This window comes from Ammospiza nelsoni, chromosome 2 (genome assembly GCF_027579445.1).
Source record: "Ammospiza nelsoni isolate bAmmNel1 chromosome 2, bAmmNel1.pri, whole genome shotgun sequence".
NCBI lineage: Eukaryota > Metazoa > Chordata > Aves > Passeriformes > Passerellidae > Ammospiza > Ammospiza nelsoni.
In genome coordinates, this window is record NC_080634.1 from 723,812 (window position 1) to 748,658 (window position 24,847).

The following is a 24,847-nucleotide window of genomic DNA, read 5'->3' on the forward strand; positions in this document are numbered from 1 at the left end:
GCGGGCGCTCCCGTTAGTCGCCGTTGCTCCCGTTAATCGGCGCCGGCAGCGATAAAAGCCGAGCCCTGGGCGCCCCACCCGCCCCTCGGCCTCCTCCGCCTCTCTTGGTTCCACGGGCGATGCGCGGCGCGGCGGCGGAGTGAAGGAGCGGCACCTTCTCCGTCCTCATCCTCCTCTTCCTCCTCCTCGCCGCCGCCACCATGGGCGACAGCGGCGCGCCCGGGGACGTGAACTCCAACGTGCTGGTGTCCCGCAGCACCGGGGACGCGCAGCTGGACAAGGCCGTGTGGCAGTGGCTCAGCTGGGACAAGGTGGGCGAGCGGCGACAGCGGTGACAGCGACAGCGGTGACACCGCCCGGCCGGGCACAGCGCGGCCCCGGCTCCGGGATGGGCACGGCTGGGGTGTCCGGGTACCTGCGGCACCGCCCGGTGCTCACCTGGGCAGGGGTTGGGTCATCCCGGTGCTCACCTGGGCAGGGATGGCGATGGATGGTGCCATCCCCGCACCTGGAGCGCTGCCTGGCACTCACCTGGGCAGGGATGGGCATGGGGATGGTGCCGTCCTGATGCTTACCTGAGCAGGGGTGGTGCCATCGTGGTGCTCACCTGAGCATGGATGGAGCTGGGGGTGGATGGATGGTGCCATCCCCACGCCTGGAGCACTGCCTGGTGCTCACCTGGGCAGGGAGGGGGATGGATGGCGATCTCCCCACACCTGGAGCACTGCACCTGCCCCACCTGCTCCTCCTCGGGCTGGGCATGGATCAGCAGCTGGTTAAAATGCGGTGTGAGTGTGTTTTCCCCGGGAAAGGCACAGCCAGGTTCTGGCATTCCCCTTTTCTTGTCAGGAGCACTGCAGGCTCGGTTAATTCAGATTAAACCACCCAAGCCATGGTAACAGTGTGGTGTTGGAGGGTGTTTGCCTGTCCTGTGGTTGAAAGGGTTACGTTGGGTTTTCTGAGGGTTTTTTCCGGCTGGTTTGTCCAACCGCCGTGGCCTGTGCTTTAAATAAATACCTTGATGCTGGGGGAGGGTGAGCTGCCAGTGCACCAGGGCTTTGGGCTTCTGGCTGCTTTTCCTTCATTTTTATTTTAGCTTTCTCTCTCCTGAGCCCCTTTTGCCTTTATTTTTGTCAGCCACAGCGGGCGGCGTTGGCTCTGTTTCCTCTCCAGCCTCGCCCTGCCAGGATCAAAGGGGGAGGGCTGCAGGCAGGTGCCACCTGATGGCTCTGAGAGGATGGAGCTCTCTCCTGCCTGGAAACGTGGGGTCTGTTCCTCCTGGCCATGTGGTGTATTCCTCCTGGCCATGTGGTGTATTCCTCCTGGCCATGTGGTGTATTCCTCCTGGCCATGTGGTGTATTCCTCCTGGCCATGTGGTGTATTCCTCCTGGCCATGTGGTGTATTCCTCCTGGCCATGTGGTGTATTCCTCCTGGCCATGTGGTGTATTCCTCCTGGCCATGTGGTGTATTCCTCCTGGCCATGTGGTGTATTCCTCCTGGCCATGTGGTGTATTCCTCCTGGCCATGTGGTGTATTCCTCCTGGCCATGTGGTGTATTCCTCCTGGCCATGTGGTGTATTCCTCCTGGCCATGTGGTGTATTCCTCCTGGCCATGTGGTGTATTCCTCCTGGCCATGTGGTGTATTCCTCCTGGCCATGTGGTGTATTCCTCCTGGCCATGTGGTGTATTCCTCCTGGCCATGTGGTGTATTCCTCCTGGCCATGTGGTGTATTCCTCCTGGCCATGTGGTGTATTCCTCCTGGCCATGTGGTGTATTCCTCCTGGCCATGTGGTGTATTCCTCCTGGCCATGTGGTGTATTCCTCCTGGCCATGTGGTGTATTCCTCCTGGCCATGTGGTGTATTCCTCCTGGCCATGTGGTGTATTCCTCCTGGCCATGTGGTGTATTCCTCCTGGCCATGTGGTGTATTCCTCCTGGCCATGTGGTGTATTCCTCCTGGCCATGTGGTGTATTCCTCCTGGCCATGTGGTGTATTCCTCCTGGCCATGTGGTGTATTCCTCCTGGCCATGTGGTGTATTCCTCCTGGCCATGTGGTGTATTCCTCCTGGCCATGTGGTGTATTCCTCCTGGCCATGTGGTGTATTCCTCCTGGCCATGTGGTGTATTCCTCCTGGCCATGTGGTTTATTCCTCCCGGCAATGCGGTTTATTCCTCCCAGCCCTGCAGAAATTAACAGGTGCCATCGGCACCTCCTGCCCCCAGAGCTGCTGCTGCTGTGGAAATATCCGGGGGAGGGAAGGAGGGCAGGGAGGAAATAGCATTCCTGATAACACGTGTGATAACCCGGCGTGAACCCCGGTAAATATTTTATTATTATAACGTCTCGTGAGTGCACTGAAAGGCTTTGGCTGCTTTTATCGGGTTGTTTTGCCTTCCCTAAACACGTGTGAACTTCCCCGGGGTGTGGGAGGCCAGGGAATGTGGCAGGAGCAGGGATTGCTGCAGAGTGCCCACCACAGCCTTGAGCCCCCCTTTGCACCCCCAGCTTCCTGAACTGCAGCGATTTTGGTGCCCTGATAAAGGAAAAATCTATTATGCACTCTGTTCCCAGCTGGGGGAGGCTCCTGCCCTGCGGCTTAATTGGGAATTGCTGCCTGTAATTAATTACCAGGGCCGTGCTCTGAGGTTTGGGTGTTGGTGCTCAGAGGAGGCAGAGCTCCTGTGCAGCCCTCCTTGGTGAAGGATGCCAAAAACTGGGCATTGCTCTCCCCTTTCTCCCTGTAATTCCTTTGATTCCACGTCCTGATTTTCCGATTTGCACCTCCAGGTGTGCCTCGGGATTCCTGAGGGCGTCTGGGCTGTGTCAGGCTGCTCCGGGCACACCTGGGTACCTGCAGAGCCTTGGGCTCCTGAAGGCTCAGCTGGAGCTCCCCATGGGAGGAAAACCTGGAATTCTGACCCAGGAGCTGTTTGGGCAGGCCCCTCTCACTGCAGGCTCCCTGCATTGCCTAATTCACGGCTCAGCGTCGTTTTCCCAGTGGAGGGTTCCTCCTTGCTGATAAGGTGCTTCTGGGGTGTTCCTGTAGTTTTTGTGGCTTTGGAGATGCTTTCCAAGAGGAAAGTGACTTGATAGTCAATAGCTTGAGGCCAGTAACTTGCTCCAGCCCTTTGCCTTGCAATATTTTTGCTTATTAAGACTTCTAAGTAAATTTTTAAGGATAACATTGAAAAAATGGAGGCCTCAGAAAAATTCATTCAAGCTCAAACCAGCTTGAGGCTTTCCCCCTTCCTTCAGTTGTACATGCATAGAGTGTGCAAAACAAAACAAAATTGCTGTGAGTAGTAAATTGTTCTGACAGGGTATCACCTTGGAAACCGAACTCTGGTGCTAAGTGCAGGTGATTAACATGATTAGGTGTGAAGGAGCCATAAGACATACTCATTAATGCCCCTGTCCTTACTTCTCTGCTTCTTCCAAGTGTTGGACCCTGGTGAGCCACAAAAAGTGTGGTTTTTGCCCCAGCACGTGACTGTGCAGTACATGGCAGAGAATATATATATATTTTTTTTCCTTTTGCTTAATAGTACTTCAGACCTTTCTGGAATGTGCTGCAGAGTCTCCTGCAGGTTGTGACCCCAGAGCTCTGCTTCTGGCAGTGACTTCCTATAAATAGCGGGTTTTTTACATATAATGTGATAATTTAAATAATTTAATAATAATAATTTAAATAATTTAATAATAATAATTTAAATAATTTAATAATAATAATTAGTAATAATTTAAGTAATTTAAATGATGTAAACAATCCAGGCCAGGGCTGCTGGGGGACCTGCAGGGACGAGGAGCAGGGATGCCCTGTGGCACAGCCGGCTCACCCAAAAACCCCAAACACCCAGAAACCCCAAGAGAGGCAGTGCTGCTGTCCCTGTGTGCCCCCGCAGGGTGTGTTCCCAGGGCCACTGTCCCTTATCTGCCCCCTCCTGCTGCAGCTGGACAAGGCCAGCAGCCTTTTCCACAGGGAGCTGGTGGCTCCTGATTGGGGCCTTGGCCTGGCCCTGGTGGGCTGTGCTGAACATTTACAGACACCGGGGAGATGGATTAGGTAGGTGTCATTATGTAGATTGGGTCAGTATAATTTATTTTTTACTAATTTATATTGGGTCGGTGTAATTTATTTATTAGATATTAATTTATATTGGGTTGGTATAATTTAGTTATTATATATACCTTTATATTGGATCCATTTAGTTTAATTATTAAATACACGTTTCTGTTGGGTCAGCATAATTTAGTTATATATAATAATATATATAATATAATTTATTATATTGTTATATGATATGGATTATATATGATAATATATAATTTGATCTCATGTGTATGATCATATATAATATCTCATCATATCTATCTAACATATAATATAATTTGTTTTAATTTAGTTATTATATATAACAATACATATCATATTATGTATAATTTAGTTACTATATATCATATTTAGTTACCGTATATACATTTATATTATGTCAGTATCATTCAGTTACTATATACACATTTATTGGGTCGGTATCATTTATTTATTATATACACATTTATATTGGTTCAGGATTATTAATTTATTATAGACACATTTATATTAGGTCAGTATCATTTAGTTATATACATGTATTGGTCAGTATAATTTATTTATTATATGCACCTTTATATTGGTTTGGTGTAATTTATTATATACATGTTTAGATTGGTTTGGTACCATTTATTATATACACCTTTCTATTAGGTAGCCTAGATTTATTGTGTACATATATATGTCTATTAGAGAGGTGTCATGTGTTTATTTATACACCTATCATGAAGTTGAAGTATACCTAGTGTTTGAGGAAGGTGATCAAATAAACAAATGTCTGGATTTTCTGCAGAAATTCTGGTGCTGATGGTGTGGTTTGAAGGTGTGAATTTGGCCTAAAATCTCTAAGGAACTTTTCTTTTTTGCTCTTGGGAAGAGGAGCCATCACAAAATCCCCCGTGAGCCCTATGCCCTGATGTCAAAACTGCCAAGCAAACCAGCAGAACCCCTGTTTTTGGGGTGTTTTTGGGATTTCTGGGGCTTTGCAGTGGGGTTAAGTGCCAGCAGGGTTGTGGAATTCCCAGGTCGGGGGGCAGACGGTGCTCAGAGCCAGGCTGGGTGTTGCAAGAAGGGAAATCTGCCCGTGACACTCCAGCCTGGGGGAAAGGGCAGGCTGGGCAGCTGGGAAAGGAGTAAAGGGGATGCCAGGCTGGGATGGAGCAGCTGGGAAGGAATAAAGGTGATGCCAGGCTGGGATGGAGCAGCTGGGAAGGAGTAAAGGTGGTGCCAGGCTGGGAAAGGAGTAAAGGTGGTGCCAGGCTGGGGTAAAGCAGCTGGGAAGGAGTAAAGGGGATGCCAGGCTGGGAAAGGAGTAAAGGTGGTGCCAGGCTGGGATGGAGCAGCTGGGAAGGAGTAAAGGTGGTGCCAGGCTGGGATGGAGCAGCTGGGAAGGAGTAAAGGTGGTGCCAGGCTGGGATGGAGCAGCTGGGAAGGAGTAAAGGGGATGCCAGGCTGGGATATGGTTCCTTAGGAAATTAGGTAGCTTCAGTCAGAAATGCTTGTTAACCTGTTTTTAAAAGGAATGTTTGTGCTGTGGCTGGAGCATTGCCTGAGTTTTGCAGAGCCCCGTGAGCTGTGGGATGTGTGATGATTCCTGTGCCGTTTGTGCAGGGGAGCAGTGCGGTGTGCCCTCAGGAGCTGCAGAGGATGCTGTGTAATTTAATAACTGTGTTTTAAAGACACGCCATGCCCTGTGCTGCTGTGAAACGAGGTTTTCAATGCTCCTGCCCCTCAGACTCTTTTCACATCAGTCATTTGCGTTCTGGCTGGCTGCCTGTGAACAGCTGAGGGAGACGCTTTCACTCTGCAGTTTGGTGGCTGTTGTGCCCCATTGCTGTGGTTTGTTTTTGGGCTGTGTGGTGAGCAATGCCTTGCTCGGGTTGCCAGCCCATCCAGGAGCCTGGACAATAATGCCTTGCCTTTTATTTCGGAGCACGCAGATACAAAAATAATAAACAAAAAGTTGTTTGAAATTCACATGTCTAGTGTTCAGGGTGTGCTGTCAAGCTGCAGAAATAATTTCAGATTTCTCAATGCATTTTATGGATTGTTTTTCCTCCTGCAGAGCCTCCCCCTGGAGTGTGCTTCCCAGTGCTGCCTGACCCCTGATTTAAATGTCAGGGCGGCTTCAGCCCTGCCCTGCAGATGCCATCTGCCTTTTCTGACCTTTCCTTGCCACCCTGCTCGGGACAGCTCTGCTCTGGAGGGGCTCTTGTGGGGTGGTGATTGAGGGTCCCCAGGACGAGGGAAGGGATGAGAATCTTAACTCCATGTTTCAGAGGGCTGATTTATTGTTTTATGATATGTTATATTAAAAGAAAGAGAAAGGATACATCAGAAACTTAGAAAGGAAAATAATAGTGAAATCTTGTGGCTGCTCACAGCCTCGACACAGGTGGCTGCCATTGGTCATTGAGCCAAAACAATTCACATGCTGGGTTAACAGTTCTCCAAATCACATTGCAAAGCAGCAAAACAGGGAGAAGCTGAAGCTTCCCAGCTTCTCAGGAGAAGGATCCTAGTGGAAGGGTTTTATAAAACATGTCAGTGGCACCTTGTGCCTCCAGAGCACTGTTTTCCCCTCTGCAGGTGCTGTTGTCCAGCTGTGTGAGCACTGCCATGGGTGGGATCTGGGTTGCTTGGTGGCCAGATGGATTCAGTGTGAGCTGGGTGGCTGAGGAACCAACAGCAGAGCTGTGCAGAGCTGTGCTGGGGCCGTGGGTTTAGGGAGATGTGCCTGAGCAGGGCGATCAGTGGGTGAGAGCCCAGCCCGTCCACCCCAGAGGGGCTCAGGAGCCTGGCCCAGTGCCAGGTGTCCCTGCCCGTGGAATGGTCTGGTCTCCAAGGTCCCTTCCAGCCAAAGCCATCCTAGGTTTTCTAGGGTTTTACTGTGCCTGTTTCCTGTGGGTGGGGAGGAAGGAAATGCTGCTTCGAGGTTTGGGTTTTTGTCCATCCTCCGGGGGCAAAGATCAGGAATGGAATTGTGTTATGTGCCTTGGGATAAACAGTTCCAAAGGCTCTGCTCCTCACACAGAGGGGCTGGGAGGCGTCCTGGTGACCAGACAGCCGCATCGGTGGCAGCAGGAGCTCCTGAATCCTTTGTTAATAAGGATAATGTGGGAATAATGGGGGAAGTGAGTTAGGGCGGAGGCCGGTGCATTTACAGGGCAGGAGGGGTTTGCCCTAGGAGTCACCTGGAGCCGATGGTGACGCACAGCTGAGCCCTAACTGGGGCATGCCTGGGTGTCTGTTGCAGAACCCGAGGACGAGGGAGCAGATCGAGAGCCTGCTGCGGGACGGGAAGCACCGGGAGCTGCGCCAGCGCCTGTGCTGCCGCCTGAGCTTCGGCACGGCCGGGCTGCGCTCGGCCATGGGCGCGGGCTTCTGCTACATCAACGACCTCACCGTCATCCAGTCCACGCAGGTGAGCTGGGCACGGCCCTGGGGGGCCCTGAGCCGGGGGTCAGCTGGGATCCTGCCGGGATGCTGCGGCCGGGGCAGGCGTGGAAGGCTCAGAGCGGATGAGGCGGGTGGAGAGCTTGGGCTGGGCTGGAGTTTGGCCTCACGGCCCTGAAGCTGGACATCTTAGGAGCTGCCCTAAGCTCATAGGATATATTTATATATTTAATATGTAAATACTTGTGTTTATATATTATACTACAAAAACAAGGCGGTGAAAGTAACCCAAAGGAAAGAGGCGAAGCCCCAACCAAACAAGGCTGTCCTTTTGTTTTCGGCACAAGCTGTGGGCTGAGTAAATGACATAAACAGTTTGTGCCCAGCTCTAGTCTTGAATGTTGAAAATAGAACGGGCTGGGGTATTTGGAACACTTGTGCTTGGGAAACCAATAAAATGTTTGTTATGACAAAACTTCTGAATTTTTCCTGTTTTGACAGATACACTCCGTTTCTATAAAAAGAATAATCAAAGGTAGTTTATGACATGGTTTAGCAAAGATTGGTAAAACCTCTCATTTAGTACTGTGCACCTGAACTTTTCAGCTGGTTTCTCTTTGCAGGCTGATGCTCTCCCCTCCCTCAGGACATGTGACTGAAATGACAATTTCTGTTGGCCTGGGGTAGAGGGCTGTGCTTGGAACTCGGAGCAGCTGGGGCTCCCCAAAGCTGCTTGCCATTCTGTTGTGTGAGCTGTCCAGCTGGAGCCCACGCTCTCGTGGAGAGGCCAAATTCCAGTGATGTTTTGGAGGCTTTGTGTCCAAGTGCTGCTTTGGATCCCAGCCTTCCCTCCGCTGGTTCTGCTCTGCAGGATCTCCTTGGCCCTAACCAAAGGCCTCCTTTAGGTGTGTGACCCGCAAGCTGGACACACCCTGGGATGGTGATTCCTCCCCTGCTGCTCCAGGTGTGCCAGCCTGCTCTGCCACAGAGGCTGCAGGGGCATCAGCAGCTCCAGCTGGCCTCTGGAGGCAATGGGTGGTGAAAGGGATTTAATTAAAGTCGGTGTTCTGTAGCCAGGGGTGGGGTGGTTAAAGGCAGCCAGGCTGCTCAGAGAAGCAGCCCCTGTGTCCCTGGCAGCAGAGGGGGTTTTGGGGCGATTTCCCTGCTGTGGGGTTTGGGTGCTGCTGGCTGAGCCAGGCTCCTGGCACAGAGGGAGGAGAATTCCCTTTTTCTGGGCAGGGAGCGTGCTGGCAGGCTCGGCTTGGTGGCACTGCTGGTTCTTGGGAGCTGCAGCCCGGGGTGGTGCCTGTGCTCCCTGTGCACAGCTGCTGTTTTGGGTGTTCATTAGAGCTGCAGGGCTAATGGGCTGGGGCACGTGGCTCTGGGGGTGGGTTGGAGCTTTCTGCGGTTTCTGGAGTAAACTGCAGCACGTTTCAGCCTTTTGTGGGCACTTTGAGAGGTGAGGGCAGGAGCAGTCCTGCTGTGGGCATGGGCAGCCCTGGCTCTGCGCTTGCCCTTGCCTGCGACAGGAATAACTGGCCAGTCAAATATCAGACTTGTAATTAATACTTCCTTCAGTTAAAATAAGCTGTGGTGAAGTTGCACGAGTGTTCTGTGTCCTTCATTTGAGCTGTTTTTCCTTTCATTTGCTTTTTTTTTTTTTTTTTTCATTTGATCTTCACTTGATTTGATTATGTTGATATTGTGAAAAGTCAGGTCCAGGAAGGCACAGAATATTCAGCACTTGCTGAGGACTCTGCTGAAAATTGCAAGTTTTAAACTCCACGTAAAGCCCTGATTCCCTGGCTTTTCTCCTGCTTTGATGCATGTCCAGGTGCTTTTATTAGTGGGAAAGGAACCTGTCAGTGATCAGTGACAAAACCAGCCAGCTTTGCATCAAGGAGTTTCCTGCTGCTTAAAAAGCAAAGCTAAAGGTAAAAGATGAAAAATGTGAATGCTGGGCTTCATGAAGCTGTTCCTAACCCTCTGGATTTCATCAACCAAAAATCTTTGTTTTATTCTTGATACCATCACTGTTCCCTCACCTCTTTTGAACTTGAGCATTTGGGACAGGCCATGCTGTAGATGTGGGACCAGATCCTGCTCTTTTCCATGGATTCTGCATCAGGAAATCACCTGAACCACGCCGTGGGAGAGGCAATTGTGGCACTTGAGGCACCTGAGGAGAATTCTGGCTTAGATCTGAGTGCTGACACCTGCTAATGAGCCGTTAATTATCGCCACCAGATGCACTTGTGCCTCCTTTAGAAGTGCTGGGGGTTTAACAGCTGAAGCAATTAGGGACACTATCAAAACCCGAGTCTTGATAAAGGGAAATAGAAATTCTTTAAATTGAGGAGCTTTCCCAGGAGAGGAGTTAACCCCAGAGGTGCTGGAATGCCAAGCTGCCCTCGGGGCACCTGGAGGAGGATTGGTGTGAGCTCAGGCAGAGGGCTTGGGCAGTGGAGAGGCTCTGCATTCACTTCCTCACTGGCTTTTAATGATTTACTTTTGTTTCCTGCAGCTGTCATAACAATGTTTGGATAATTCAGTCCTTTGGGGCTTGCTAACTTGAGCTGTGCGCTCTGGGGCTGAGCTTCAGGGGCTGATTTTGAGCAAGCTGCTCCGTAGCAGAAAGTGAAGACATTTTTTCCTGTTTTTCCTGTTTTCCTTCATAATCTTAGCCTAAATAAAGGGTCTGCTATAGGAGATGTGCTGCTCGTGTCTTTAGGCGTTATTCAGATTGCTCAAGTCAACTTGAAGCGTTTTCCCCACTGCTGTCTCCTCTCCTTGCGGCTGTGGGAGGGAGCTTTGGCAGGGTGAGCCCTTGGTGTGTTGAGGGCTCCGTTTTGGGTCCAGGTGGCTGCGGCGGGGCGATCACAGCCCCCAGAGCTGCACCATTCAAACGACTTGCTTTGTTTCAGTGGCCACTGGGGCAAAACCACTGCTGCTTTTGTGAATATCATTGGAATAATTTTGTGAATATATTGATGTGTTTGAGCTGTGTCTTGCCTGCTGACATGATCCATCCTTTGTGCAAGATCACCTTCAGTGTTTGTGTGTGCTGCAGCCCAGCTAATTCTCCTTTTCTCCTGTTTTTTTGTTTTCTCCAGGGGATCTACACGTACCTGGAGAGGAACTTTTCAGACTTTAAGCAGAGGGGCTTTGTTGTTGGATATGACACACGAGGTCAGGTCACCAGCAACTGCAGCAGTAAGAAGTATGAGTATTGATTACATCTGCAAGACTAGAAATGAAATTGTGGCTTTGAATGCTTTCTGTCCTGTCAGCACTTTGTCTTTTGGTTTGGGATGAGCTGGGCACACTCTCCCCTCTCCCTTTTCCATTGGATCAGTAATGAGGAGAGGCTGGCACTAAATCCTTTGTTTGCCAGCTCAGGAGGAGTGTAAGGCTGCTTGCTCTCCACCAGGGAATTTACAGATTAAATGCACAAGAACATTAGCCTTAATATGCCGGGGAGAAATTGAAACATGAAGGTAAATTCAGAGTGTGAACATGCAGGTGGAAACCCCTGGGTATTAATGCACTTTTTACACTCTCATTCTCTGGAATCTCACGCCTGGTTTAAGCTTGCTTGGGGAGGGCAATTCCACCTGCAGCCTGCTGTAACCCTGTGTGTTCTCACTTTGAGGGGATTTTACCTGGGATGCTGAAATGTGGACTTCCAGCAGTGGCACACTGTGCTCCTTGCAGGGAAAGGGGAGCAAACTGCTTCCTGAGTTCTCTAAGGAATCACAATCCCTTGTCACTGGGGAGCAAAACCCACGTGGGTGATGGCATGCTGTGCAAAAAGCCAAGCTAGTAGCTCATTAGTCTATCAGTAAGAAGGAGTTAATTATTTTAGTTATTGTTGTAGCTAGCAGTTCTTTTCCTTTTTAAATGTAGTGGTGTTTAACGTTTTGGGGGTGAAGGAGTCCCTGGAGCAGTAGAGCTCAGGGTGCAGTGAGTCTCCTCTCCCCTGGGATGTGCGTGTCCCATTTTCCCCAGGCTGAAAACGGGGAGGTGCAGGAGTGGTGTTCCTATTGAGCCTGGATGGTCTCAGAGGTGTTTCACACACCCAAGCAGCACCTCAGCTCCTGACTGTGTGTTCCTGCCATCCCCAGAGCTGGAATCCAGCTGAGCTCCCCCAAAGGAACACTCCCAGTGCTTTCCCAGCACTGTGGCAGCAGGGCCTGGGGGATGGCAGGTCACCCAGCTGTGTGGAATTCACCAAGCAGGATTCCAGGGGCTGCAGCTCCCAGCTGAGCTCTCGGGCCCTTCCAGGTGGTCCCAGGTGGCTTTTGGCGGGTGCTGCAGGGGAATTCTGAGTTAGAGAGACTTGGCTTGCTGGGGATGGAGAGAGGGGAGTCAGTGTTAATGCCTGTCTGTGAGAGCAAGGTGAGCTTGCGCCATTTGATATCTCCTGTTTTGCCTCTGAGACTTCCCTTTACCTCCTGAGCTGTGCAAAAGAGGTTTGGTGTCAGTCACCTGGGAGAGAAGGAGCCTCCCTGGTGCTTGAAAGGGCAAGTTTATAACAAAGCGAGGTTTAGAACCCTGGGCACTGTTCCTAAACACTCTGGAGTGAGGGGTGCTGCTTTGCAGGGATATTTTTTAGGAGTATCTCTGCTTCCTGGGCATGGTGTGGAGCTGCTGGGCAGGGCTGGCAGAGGAGCTCTGTGTGGGATTCCTGATCCTTTCCCAACCTGCTGCTGCTGGTGTCTGGAACTCCCTGGGGAGCTGGGCCTGTCCTTGGGCAGGGATGTGTGTTGTGTGTCTGTGTGTGGCATTTGTGCTTTAACTGAGGGGCTGCCCTGCCCAGCAGCAGCTGGAGGTGCTGGCTCACGTTCTGCAGCTGAGAGCTCTGACCCTCACTGTGCATTTGTGGGATACCACTCCAGGCATAAGCCAAAAAGCAGCGGAGTGCCTGAGGAAACGAGTGCCTGGAGGTGGCAGGAATTCCATGTGGCTGATGGGCTGACTGGATATTTTCTTTTCCCCCTGGTAGGCTTGCAAAGCTCACTGCAGCAGTCCTGCTGGCAAAGGATGTGCTTGTGTACTTCTTCTCCACCTATGTCCCTACCCCCTTTGTGGTGAGTCACCTTCTCATCCCATTGTTGCACCACGCAGTTATGGGAGTATTGGAATTTACTGAAGAAGAGAGCTAGCAGTTTTCTTAAATTCTGTGATTTAACAGAAAAATAGAGGCTGCTTGGCACACCTGGCTCCCCAAGGAGGCTGTAACAAGGATGTCACCAAATTCCTCAGTGCCTCTGCTTTTAATGCCTCAAAACCAGGCTCTTGTGGTCACAGCAGCTTTTCCTGGCATGGCTTTAAATCCTTGCTTGCATTCCATGAGCGTGCTGTGTGTCCTTGCTTTGAGGGGATGGACTGGAATGCCTGCAGAAACCTGTGACTGGTTTTCCAGCAAGCCTTTCTGTGAATCCCAGTGTTCTGTGTCCAGGGGCTGCACAATCTGAGTGCAGGCTGTCGGGTGGCCAGTGAAGGGTTGCGTTTGGTAATTGATGTAAAGAAGGTTTTCATGGAGCGGCGTTAGCGCCGGCCTCGTGCTGCTGCTGCTCCTGGGCTGGGGCCCCCGGGGTGCCGTGGCAGGGCTGGGCTGAGCTGTCCCTGCTTCCCTTGCAGCCCTACGCCGTGCAGCAGCTGGGGGCCGTGGCGGGGGTCATGATCACAGCCTCCCACAACCGCAAGGAGGACAACGGCTACAAGGTGAGCGAGCCCTGGAGCCCGGCCAGGGACACCTTCCCCTAGCCCAGGCTGCTCCAGCCCGGCCCTGGAACCCTCTGGGGTGTGCCAGGGCTCCCCCTGTGTGTGTGTGCCCATTGGAAGGATAAGTCATGTGAAATAACTCATCCTTCCACAGGCTGACACACTGGTCTGTGGTGAGAGATAAGGGCACACAGTTTGTGTGTCTTGGGCATCAATCTGCAGTGACATTGCACAGAGCCTAACCAGCAGCTGAAGAAGTGCCCCAGCACTTTGTGTGCTTGCTGCTGGGGCTTAGAACTCACTTTAACTAAGCCAGAGCTGAGGTGGATCCGTGCACACAGCAGGGCACTGTGCTGAAGGTGGGGATGATTGAAGAGTGGATCAATAAAACACAGGAGCGTTGGTTTTATTGGTGTTCTGGGCACTGCAGAGGGGTGGGTGGCTTCCCTTGGCAAGCTTGGGACAGTAAAACCATCCACAATAGCAGGTGCAGTGTTTTAACTGAGCATGTCCTTCCTCAGCTCTATAAGAAGCTGAACCAAACTCTCAACTTCAGCTGAGCATTCTAGAAGCCCTGGGCAGGTCAGTGAGTGATGGCAATGTGAGGGAAGGCAGAGAGAGCTCCTGGGGGTGCTTGAGCTGCTCTTGCCTTCCCTAGAACAGATTGAGTAGTTCTTCACCAGCCTTTGTTTGTGCTGAGCCGGAGCAGTGAGTGAGGAGAGAAGCCACAGGCATTTCCCAGGTGCTCCATTTGTCAAGAAGCAATTTGATGTTTGTGTCTTCTGATACAAACATACCGGGAGTTTGCAAACATATCATCAGTTCACAAAGAAGTGAACAGCAGTTTGCTTTTGCCAGGACCCTGGTGTGTTTCCTGGTGTATTTTTGCCATGATCCTGGTGTGTTTCCTGGTTTGCTTTTGCCAGGACCCTGGTGTGTTTCCTGGTTGATTTTTGCCATGCTCCTGGTGTATTTCCGGGTTTATTTGTGCCATGACCCTGGTGTGTTTCCTGGTTTGATTTTTGCCATGCTCCTGGTGTATTTCCTAGTCTTTCCCAAGAGCTGTTTCATCTTTGCCAGTTTCCCATGTGGGTTTCATGGTTCTGAAGGCTTTGGGCAATGCCAGCTGGAGGTGGCAGACGCAGAGGTGAGGAGGCAGAGGCAGATGATGGAGCAGAGCCTGCCCTGTGAGCCCAGCCAGGCTGTTGGCAGCAGACTGTGGGAAAAGTGGCCTCTGAGTCTGTAACAAAGGCTTTATTACAGCTGGGGTTAGATATGGAGTTTCCACTCTGGAGGGTGTTTGCAGCTGAGAGATTAGGGCTGTTCAGCTGTGGGAAAACACAGACCTTGGCACGCTGCTTATCTGCTCTGCTCTGGGTTCAAACCCAGGCTGTGTTCCTCTCTCCAGAGGAATGCCAGCCTTGGGCAAGGTGGTGTTTTCCCTCTGTTACAGTGTGCACAGCACTCCCACATACAAGTGCATGGTTTTGGTTTCTCACATCCTGATATTTCAGCTGTGATAGTTCAACACCAGCTTTTGTGAGAAGAGTTGTGTTGCTGTGTTAGCTCCATTTATCAGTTGTGAGCTCAGAGGTTCATGCTGGATGACTCCAAATGTCTTGAGAATTGAGCCAGTCTGATGCTGAATCCTCTGTATGGCTTAGGCACAAAGTAGGTGGAATCCTGCAGCTCAAAGAATTTATCAGGTTAATAATCTTTGCAAATAAACTGTGTCTTGTTTTCCTTCCTCTTACCCCAGGTTTACTGGGAAAATGGAGCACAGATCACCTCTCCTCACGATAAGGAGATTATAAAATGCATAGAAGAGTGTGTGGAGCCATGGAATGGCTCTTGGAACGAAAACCTGGTGGACACCAGTCCCCTCAGGCAGGATCCTCTGAAGAAAATCTGTGACAGCTACATGGAGGACCTGACCAAGATCTGCTATCATAGGTATGGTATAAAGCAAAAAAGTTGTGTTTTTAAGTAAGCTCTGGGTTGCATGTGCGAAAACTGACTGCAGACAGACTTCCCTGTGTTTTCTGAGGTGTCATAAAATTCAAGGGTCACCATCCTCAGGGTTAAACCTTTTGGTTGAGAATAATAATGAGAATAATCTGCCTTTGGGAATTAAGGTACTGTGAAACATCCTCGTGAAAACCATTGGATGCAAGTGAATGTGCTATGACAGTGCTGAATAAAATGTGGTGATTCAGAGTAAAAGTGAGGTGCACATGTATAAATAGATTCAGTCTGAAGGTTAGGTGGGGCAGAGGATGAGAATGAAAGGAGGAGGATGGATGGCTTGAAGCAGAGCTGGAATAACTTTTTAAGGTGGTGGAAGAGCTTGAGTTTGATGTAGAAATCAACAGTTTATTCTTGGGAGACTTTGATCTGTCTCAGCAGAAGGTAAATACTTCATCTTCAGGAGAAGCAGCTTTAACCCAGCGATTTCTAGCGCAACATAAGCACTTTCTGTGATTGCTTTGAAATTAATGCAGCAATCAGCAGGGCAGTACACAGAGGAACTGCGGTTTGCTTTGCCCTCCCTCATGAAAGCAGTGTTGTTGGGGAGCTCAGGGCTCCTGCTGGAGCTGTGTTTCCCCCGCAGGGAGCTGAATGTGCAGAGCAGTTTGAAGTTTGTGCACACCTCTTTCCACGGCGTGGGCCATGACTACGTGCAGATGGCCTTCAGAGCCTTCGGCTTCCAGCCCCCCATCCCAGTGCCCGAGCAGAAGGACCCCGACCCCGACTTCTCCACGGTCAAGTGCCCCAATCCTGAGGAAGGAGAGTCTGTGCTGGTATGCTGGTTTCTAATTCACCTGATTTCTCTGGGGAGAAAACAATCTGAGGGAGAGAACAGGGGGAAATAAATCCATGGGGGGATTTTTCTTGTAGATGTAAGTTGGAAGGCTGTGGGTTTATTTACTCCTACATTTTGGTTTTTTTGTCCCTCCTTCTCCCCCCAGGAGCTGTCACTGAGGCTGGCAGAGAAAGAAGGTGCCAGAGTAGTGGTGGCCACTGATCCAGATGCAGATAGGCTGGCAGTGGCAGAGCGGCAGGACAAGTGAGTGGTGGGACCCTCTCTTGTGTCTCCCTGCAGAAAAGGTGGTGGCAGTCACAGAACATCCCCAAATTGCCAGGCACAGGCCTTCAATCCACTCTTTTCCTTTTTCCTTCTAGTTTTGTCCTTTGGTACTGCTCCAAATGTGTTTTAAGTCAATTGACCCAGCAAAGAGTAGATTAAATTCTTAATGGTGTAATGGTAAATGGCCAAACAAAGCTGAGCTGAAAACTGAGTGGGTGGTTACTGAAGGCAGTAAAATCATTTTGCTTGCTGTGTTTTCATTTATATCAGCCCTGCCTTCCTTGGGGGTTGTCATGGGCTTTTTTGGTGGAATGGGCTTTTTTGTTTGTTTTTTTTTTTTAATTTTAATGCTTTGCTTTCCCCTGCTTGTTCATATTGAACAGGAATTACTTTCCTCCCACTAACAGGCCCCAGTTGTGATGGCTGTGTAAGTAAAGGCTGAGCAGGCCCTGCCTGCAGTGCTCAGGTTGCTTAGACTGCTCTCCTGCTGCTGGGTCGCCCAGAGAGCAGACCCTGGGGCTCTCTTTGGCCTTGCAAACCCTTGAGGTGTGCTAGCTGTGGAGTCTGTCAGTAGGGTGGCTTTGCCTGGAGCAGCTTGGCAGTGCTGTGCTCACATCCCGTGTTGAGGGCTGCAGAATTCCTCACGCTGCCTCTCGGGGTGTCGAGTGCCCTCAGCAGCCCTCCCTTGGCTCTCCCCACAGCGGCAGCTGGAAGGTGTTCACGGGCAATGAGCTGGCGGCCCTGTTTGGCTGGTGGATGTTCTCCTGCTGGAAGGAGAAGTGCCCCCAGGACGCTGACGTGAGCAATGTCTACATGCTGGCAACCACGGTCTCCTCCAAGATCCTGAGGGCGATTGCACTGAAAGAGGGGTTTCACTTTGAGGTGAGCGTGGGTGCTGTGGGGCTGTCCCCATCCAAGCCCTGCTGGTGGCCTCACGGGGTGAAAAGCGGGCAGGGGACATCCAGGCTTCTGGCTGTGAGTTGGGAGGGATTCCAGCTTGCAGAGGGTGTTGTTGCACCCACACGAGCCTGATTTCAGTCTCCTCACTGTTCTGGGACTGGGGGATCAGTGTGGGCAAAGCTCAGTCCCAGGGACACGAATGAACACCTGGATTGCAGATAACAGGAATGCCTTAGCTGTGGTTGTCCAAAATCCTGCTGTGTGAGAGAAGGGGATTTGTGCAGCCTGCCCTGCTCCCTCTGAGTGTTGATGGGTTTGTAAGGAGCACTTGGAGGTTACACAGTGGCCCTTCAGGTGCCCTCTGCCAGTGGGTTTTGATTTTGGGTTTGCTTCAGGCAGAGGAACTCCTGTGTTCAGACCTTTAATGCACAGCTTTGTGAAGAACTTGCTGAAAAATAAACTGGGGGTGCTCTCCCCAGACTGACAGTTCAGCTCCTGCATCCAAATTAAATCTGATTTCTGTTGGGCGTTAGCCAGAAGAGAGGTAAGTGCCTGAAATCACAGCACAAACATACAAAGGGACAGACCTTGTTTATACACTTCTTAATTAAATCCATGTGCAATAGGAATAAATGTTTTGCCAAAAAATGAGGAATTTAAAATTGAAAGAAACTCTGAAAACCATTTTGAGTGACTGGCCAGATAATCATGGTGAATGTCAGTTCCCTGTACTGGGTTTGGTTCTCTCTCTAAAATACTGTTTGTTTTGGGTTTTTTAATTGAAAAATGACATACTTGACTGAAAGAAAAAGAGAAGCTAGGAATTTACAGAACCTCTTGTCCTTCTCTAAAAGCTGCCCTTCCTTTTTATTTGCAACTTCCTTCTCTCCAAGAAAGCTGTTTCCAAGCTTTTGGCTGCTTTTGCATGATTTATGTAAACACCACCAGAGCAGCGCTCTCCCCTGCCAACAGCTAAAAGTGTTACTTTTATATTTCTGTGGCTTTTCCTCCTGAATAACTGTGTCTCATCTGGTGAGCAGCACAGATGATCTGATGTGATCTGAGCACCACAGCCCCTGACACACGTTTCCCTTGGTCTGGTACTTGTGTCCTACTTGAGTATCCACTAGGAAAATCCTTCCCAGTGGCTCTTTGCCTTGGACTCCTCATAAACTGAAGATACGACTTGTCTGATGCTTCTTTACTGTCCCTATTCTGCTGGTCAATTAATTAGATTTAAATTTAAGGAAATCACTTGAAAAAAATCAGAAAAACCATCCTTAAGCTTCAGTGTTTTGACTCTGCAGCAGTCTTTCCCATTGACCCTAAAATTCAAAATATATTGTTATATTTTCTCTTTGGTGTTTTGGTGTTTTTTTTTTGGTCTTTTTTTTTTTTTTTTAGTCTGAACTGAACAGTGGCTTTACTTTATTTGAATTGAATCTAAATTGTAAATAGGTATTTTAAGCCCTCTTTTTTTCCCCCCCTTTTTTAGGAAACACTCCCTGGTTTTAAATGGATTGGAAGCAGAGTGAAGGATCTCCTAGACAATGGAAAAGAAGTTCTCTTTGCATTTGAGGAGTCTATTGGTATGAGTGCTGGTATCCCTTTAAACTGCTGAGAACTGAGGGGGGAGTGTGACTAGGAGGGACTGATCTTACCTGTGAAATAAACCACACAGAAAGTGTATTTTTATCCTAATAGCTAATAGCATTGATATTGTGCTCTCACCAAATTGACTTGCCTACTCCCATTATAAATTGTACCTGACTTGCTGATTCTGGTGTTTGCTTATCTTTCCAGCCCTCTAACCCCCAAAATCATTAGATTAGATGAGAAATCATTAGATTTCTGCTGCCTAAGCAGCAATAAAGCAGCCTTCATGTCCTGGCCAATTTCCCTTTGCAGGATCAAAGGTTAGAGCTTCAGTCAGGTAAATCAGAGTGATAACCTGTCAGGTTCTTTTCCCACCGTCCCTTTTTTCTTCCTAGGCTTCATGTGTGGCACATCAGTGCTGGATAAGGATGGAGTGAGTGCAGCAGTGGTCATTGCAGAAATGGCAACTTACCTGCAGAGCCAGGGCCTGACCCTGGCACAGAAACTCGTTGACATTTTTGAAATGTGAGTGGTGGTTTTCATTAGAATATTCTACTCTGCTGTTCTGGAGCCGGGAATCCTCTAAGGAATATTTATTTAAATAGGAGTAAATGTTTGTGTCCCTCAGATGTTTTCACATTGGAAGTTGTTTTGGGGGTAGGATGGGTTATAGCCCATCATTAGTGCAGATGTCACAAGGGGTTCCAGGAGGGCTGGAGAGGGATTTGGGACAGGACACAGAGAATGGGCTCCCAGTGCCAGGAGGGGTCTGTACCAGAGCAGGAATGGCTAGGGATGCACTCCCAGCAATAAAACAAGGGTGCTGTTTGTCAGAATTAAGCCCTGTACTGAGATCTTTTGGGTACAAAAGAGCCAAACCCCTCTGAATGTCACAATGAGAGCATCAATGTGCTTGCAGGTACGGGTATCACATCTCCAAGACCTCCTATTTCCTGTGCTACGACCCTGCCACCATCAAGAAGATATTTGAGAGGCTGAGGAGCTTTGAGGGCCCCGAGTCGTACCCCAAGAGCTGTGGGGCTTACGGCATCCTGCACGTCAGGGACATCACCACGGGCTATGACAGCAGCCAGCTGAACCACAAGTCTGTGAGTTACAGGGTGTTTGTGCAGGGCAGGGGTGCACAGACCCAAGTGCACGGGGAGGGGCAGGTGTGGGACGCGGTGCTTACTCTGACACACAGGCTGCTGTTCACTCTCTGAGCTTGGTGCTGCTGCGGCTCCTGAGCCCCCAGGGGCTGCTGCAGGGGCACTGAGGGGCTGCTGCTGTGTTGCAGGTGCTGCCAGTGAGCAAGAGCAGCCAGATGATCACGTTCACCTTCCAGAACGGCTGCGTGGCCACGCTGCGCACGAGCGGCACCGAGCCCAAGATCAAGTACTACGCTGAGATGTGTGCTCTGCCCGGGCACAGGTCAGTGTGCCAGCCTGCTGCTGCCCTCAGCAGCACACCGGGAGGGGGCTCAGCCTCTGCTGCAGCAGGGTTCTCTAACAAACCCGGTTCCCCCGTTACGTAGGGTTAACAAGTGCTCAGGTGACAAAATCACGGAATTGTTCAGGCTAGGAGAGCTCTCTGAGGTCAGAGTCCAGCCTGTGACCAGCCCTCACCTTGTCAGTGGGACCAGAGCGTCACATCCAGGCTGTTCTCTCTCTGCTGGGGTTGTGTTTGCAGCCAGGTGGGCTCCCACTGCCTTTGGGAATCTGCTGTGTCACCCTGAGCTGTGGGAGAACAACCGGGTGTTGTTCACCTGGGCTGAGCCACCTCCAGTTTAAAACTGGGGGGAATCCAGCGTGTGTTTACAGCACAGAAACCTCCTCTTCATGATTATGGAATCACGGAATGGCTTGTGTTGGAAGGGACCTTCAAGACCATCTTGTTCCACCCCTCTGCTGTGGGCCCCTTCCATCATCCCAGGTTGCTCCAGCTGGGCCTAGGACACTCCTGGCGTGGGGCTGCCATGGGCAACCTGTGCCCAGGCCTCACCACCTGATTATCGCAGCATAATTGAAATTAATTTCATTAAAGGAGAAAAAGGCCACTAGAGGGCTCTGGGCACCATCTTTTCCAGTCCCTTCCAGCCCAAGCCACGATAATCCTGCTGGAAAGGAGCTTGTTAAAGCAGGAATCTCCACACCTGGAGAGGTGGGAAACACAGCAGAGCAAGTCCATCCCCATCGGGTCTCACTGTTTGTTTGTTTGTTTGTTTATTTAATTGTGGGCATTTGCCAGCCCTCTGACCCGGGCCTGTTCTCTCCTGCAGTGACAGAAGTGTGCTGGAAGGAGAGCTGCAGAAGCTGATAGAGGCTCTGATTGAGGATTTCCTGGAGCCTGCCAAGAACGGGCTGACCTGGCGCTCTGCCTAGAGCCCGGCCAGGGGAGGCTTGGAACAAAGGACCCAGGAGCAGAACCAGTCCCATCTCTGTGTCTGTGTGTGTGTTTCAAACAGCTGCGTTCTTTTTCTGTGCAGAAGAAGCTTTCTTTTGTCAGGCTTTTCACCAAACTGGGACAAGGAGAGGAGGTCAGAGGAAAGGGTGGGATTTATTGTTGCAGTTTTCAGTCCTTTTGACCAAAAGTTTAATTAACCCACGCCAATGCAAATGAACTGCCCGGGTACCTTTGAGGCAGCTGAGCTCAGCTGCCACATCTTGTCTTAAACTCCGTTCAGGTACCTGAAACAGCTCTTTTTGTGTGTGAGAAAAGGTTTTAAAGTTTTAAAGGAGTGATCGCTCCACACTGACAGCAAAGGCTGCTGCTTCCCTGCAGCTCTGAGACCTTCCTCACAGGTCTGCACTTCCAAAAGCATCTAAGCAGAGCTCAGCATTTCTTGTGTAGGCAAATGGTTGGCATTTTTCATCTAGTTAAGAGTTCTTCTGTTGGTAAAGGTGTTCTTGGGCATTGTAGCTTTCCTGTGTGTGTCTTAAAATAATTGGCAGTGAAACAATAGTGGCAACAGCTGCAGCTTGGGGTTGGAATTGCCTGGTGCCTTTCCAAGGCTTCCAAAGGAGCAGGAACTTGGTCATTCCTTGGTAAAATTGCCCCTTCTGGCTACTGCAGGCTCTGTGTTAGCTACTTTTTGTCACACATCTCTGCAGGGCCTTAAGCTTTCTTGATTTTCTGTATTCATTACTTGATTTAAATGCTAGTCAGTGACTTTTTGGTTTTTGCTGGCCTGTATTTATATTGTCTGTGTATTAAAAAAAAAAAAAACCCAACCAAAAAAAAAAAAACAAGGAAGAAAGTGAAGATAAGACTAACACAGTTACTAAATTGTGACTTCTTAATTTTTTTTTTTTTTGTCATGTCCTGTCAGGTAATTTGTTAGAATAGCACTTTGCAAATACTGTTATTCAAGGGTGAATTTTCAACAGCTTCTCTCATTTATTTCCTCCCTTTGCTCAAATAGCAAGTGGGACTTGTAATCACGTTTTCCAAAAATACCACCCAAACCGATACTCAAGTTCTCTCTGTGGTTATATTGGGTTTTGGGCAATAAAGGCCCTGTTTGGCGCAGGGGAGCTGGTCCTGGAAGCTCCCTGCTGTCACTGCAGCAAGCGAAGAGAAGCAGCAGCAATTCAGAGCTGGGTTTGGTCTGTGTGGGGTGATGGCAGAAGAGCCCAGGGTGCCCTGGAGTTGGAGCTGTTGTTCTGCCGCTGTTGCTGCCTCCCCACAGCGATCCTCCCTCTGCTGCATGCCAAGGGTGGGTTGGTGTGCTGCCTCTCCGTGGCTCAGAGAGCCCCGAGGGTCGGGCGTTCCCTGCTGCCAGCAGCTTTGCACTATGTCCGTGGAGAAGTGTTTCAGTGTCTATGAATGTACGCGTACTAGAGAAGGGCCGTGTTGCACAAGTTCTGGCCTGTCACTGCTATTTATTTATTTTTTGTATTTTAAGAGAAGGTATCTCCAAATTGTTCTGCCAGTGAGTGAAACGTATCTCATGCCAAAAGCTTGGGTTTCTTCTACCTTGACTGTACATTTGACTGACATGGTGGGGAAAAGAGGCAAACCCAGACACACCCCGAGGAGGATTTTGTTGCTGTCTGTGCTGGCTAGGGCTGGGAAGGCATTTCTGACTGCTGCTCTGCCTTCAGCTCTCCCAGAAAGGGTGCAGATGTGGATCCCCACTGCACTGAACTCGAAGGAGCTCCTGCCATTCCTTCCATTGGCAGCAGAGTGAACCCTGAGGCGCTGAGGGTTCTGTTCTCCAGGCAGTGAAGAGAACAAGTGACTTGGGACATAATTTTGAACAAACAAACACTGTAAAAAGCATAGTGTGTGTGTGGTGAGCCCAGCTGTGTGTTATTGTAGCAGTCTTGTGAGTGATGGCTGTGCTCCTGCAAAGAGCAGGAATCTGCAGCTTCCCAGAGATCTGCTTTGTGTCAGTAGGCAAGCACTAGAAATGGAGGAAATGTTTTCAAAGAGCGTTGTTAGAATCTGTTCCTAGTCTAACTATGCTTAATTAAGAAGAAAACCCAGCTGTGGGGCGTTTTGTGTCTGGGATTTTCCCCATGGGTGGGTCTGACAGGGAGCTGGAGCTGTAGTGATGCTTTTGGGAGGACAGCAGCAGGCACAACGTGTTGAATGTACTTTCAGGGTATAATTACTATTTGCTGTTTTGAAACTGCTGCTACTGTTGTTTTCCTACTGTATTGGAACTGTTTGATATATTTATACTGTTCCATTTGTGGAACTCCTTTATCTCCTCCCTCTGTTCTTTCATCCCTTACTTCTGTTACTGTGAAGGACTGGAATTCTCGTTTCCTTGCCCTGTAACTTTGTAATGCATCGTGGTAGAGTTCACTGGGTTTGTGCACAGCCTTTCCTCGAGTTATCAGCTGTTCTTTCCCACTTCTCAGATAAGAACAAAGGCCTTTCTGCCATGAGTACAAAGCAGGTCACAGATCAAAGGGGGCCGTGGATGTTTCTGAGGTGCTTCCAGGTAAAACACACCTTGTCAGAGCTGGGCTGTGGTCATACAGCCAGTGTTGGATAAAATCCAGAGGGCTGGGGTTTGTCCCCAGGTTTAATTTCTGAAGTTGTGTGTCCATGGGCCTGGGACAGGAGCTCTGTTGGTTGCCTCCATGCCCACATCCCTGGTGGTGCTCAGCTCTCACTTTGTGTGCCCTCCCTGCCAGGCTCCTGAGGGTGCTGGGGGTTCCAGCCCCCATTTCCTTGCACAAGTGTTTGTGTGGCACTGGTGGGAGCCTGTCCCTTGGGCAGGCTGGGGTGTGTGTGCTGCCTTAGGAAGCACTGGATGGTCTCTAATTTTAAAACTGGTATCACTTTGTTTTGTCTTCCCCTTTTTGTCCTCTCCCCAGCTAAGAGAGGGCTCCTTGCATGGTGGCACTGGGTGGTTACAGTCCAGCTTGGTTCCCTCTGCTCGAGAATGGCTTTGTACAGGTGACTGAGGTATCCCAAGTTGCATCATTCCCCTTGCCTGGCACCTGGGGGAGTTCTGGATCTGTACTGCTGTTTACCTGGTGTCTGTTCTGTAAAACTGGGGTGTATTACAAATACAGAGTGAGAATTTGCACTTTTCTGAAGACTTTCTGTGTACTGCTACGTGGATTTAGCTGAAAGAAGTGTTATAAGTAATAAACTATTCCCTTCATAGTCTCAATCCAGGTTTCCCTGTCTTCTTTAGCCAAACAATTCTGCCCCAGCGGCTGAGCTGGGCTTGGAGGGGTATCTGTGTGGCACTTGGATAAAGCCTGGGAACCAGAGCCTGCTCAGAGCCTCCTGCTTTTGGTGGCACTGAGGTGTCCCTGGGGCTGATGGGGACAAGGTGTCCCCTCAGTGATGGCTGCAGCTTTCATCCCAGGGGATCCTGTGTACCTGCTGTTGTTGTTTTATCTGCCAAGGCTGCTCTCCCTGAGCCCCTCTCCTCCTCCCAGCTCAGTGTGGGGAAAGCCAAGGGCCAGGCAGGAGCCCTGGCACCTCAGGGTGCACTTGAGCAGGGAGAGGGGGAGCCCAGGACTGGCACCTGCTGTCCCTGTCCCTGCGGAACACTGACACTTCTTCCAGGACAGCAG

General features: G+C 50.1%; 1 protein-coding gene across 1 annotated transcript; it reads left to right on the forward strand.

The window, feature by feature from the left end:
* PGM2L1 (phosphoglucomutase 2 like 1) lies at nt 1-24,435 on the forward strand. Its single transcript, XM_059493566.1, has 14 exons — nt 1-311; nt 7,353-7,520; nt 10,606-10,712; nt 12,498-12,582; nt 13,136-13,219; nt 14,979-15,172; nt 15,831-16,020; nt 16,189-16,286; nt 17,009-17,189; nt 18,703-18,796; nt 19,199-19,328; nt 19,723-19,912; nt 20,101-20,234; nt 21,082-24,435. The coding sequence occupies exons 1-14, from the start codon at nt 201-203 to the stop codon at nt 21,182-21,184; spliced, it is 1,869 nt and encodes a 622-aa protein (XP_059349549.1). The 5' UTR covers nt 1-200; the 3' UTR covers nt 21,185-24,435.
* Nucleotides 24,436-24,847: the final 412 nt, after the last annotated feature.

Coding starts and splice junctions, on each gene's coding strand:
- PGM2L1 (XM_059493566.1), top strand. CDS start 201: ATGGGCGACAGCGGCGCGCCCGGGGACGTGAACTCCAACGTGCTGGTG. Junction 17,190..18,702: donor AAGAGGGGTTTCACTTTGAG/GTGAGCGTGGGT, acceptor CCCCTTTTTTAG/GAAACACTCCCTGGTTTTAA. Junction 18,797..19,198: donor TGCATTTGAGGAGTCTATTG/GTATGAGTGCTG, acceptor TTTTCTTCCTAG/GCTTCATGTGTGGCACATCA.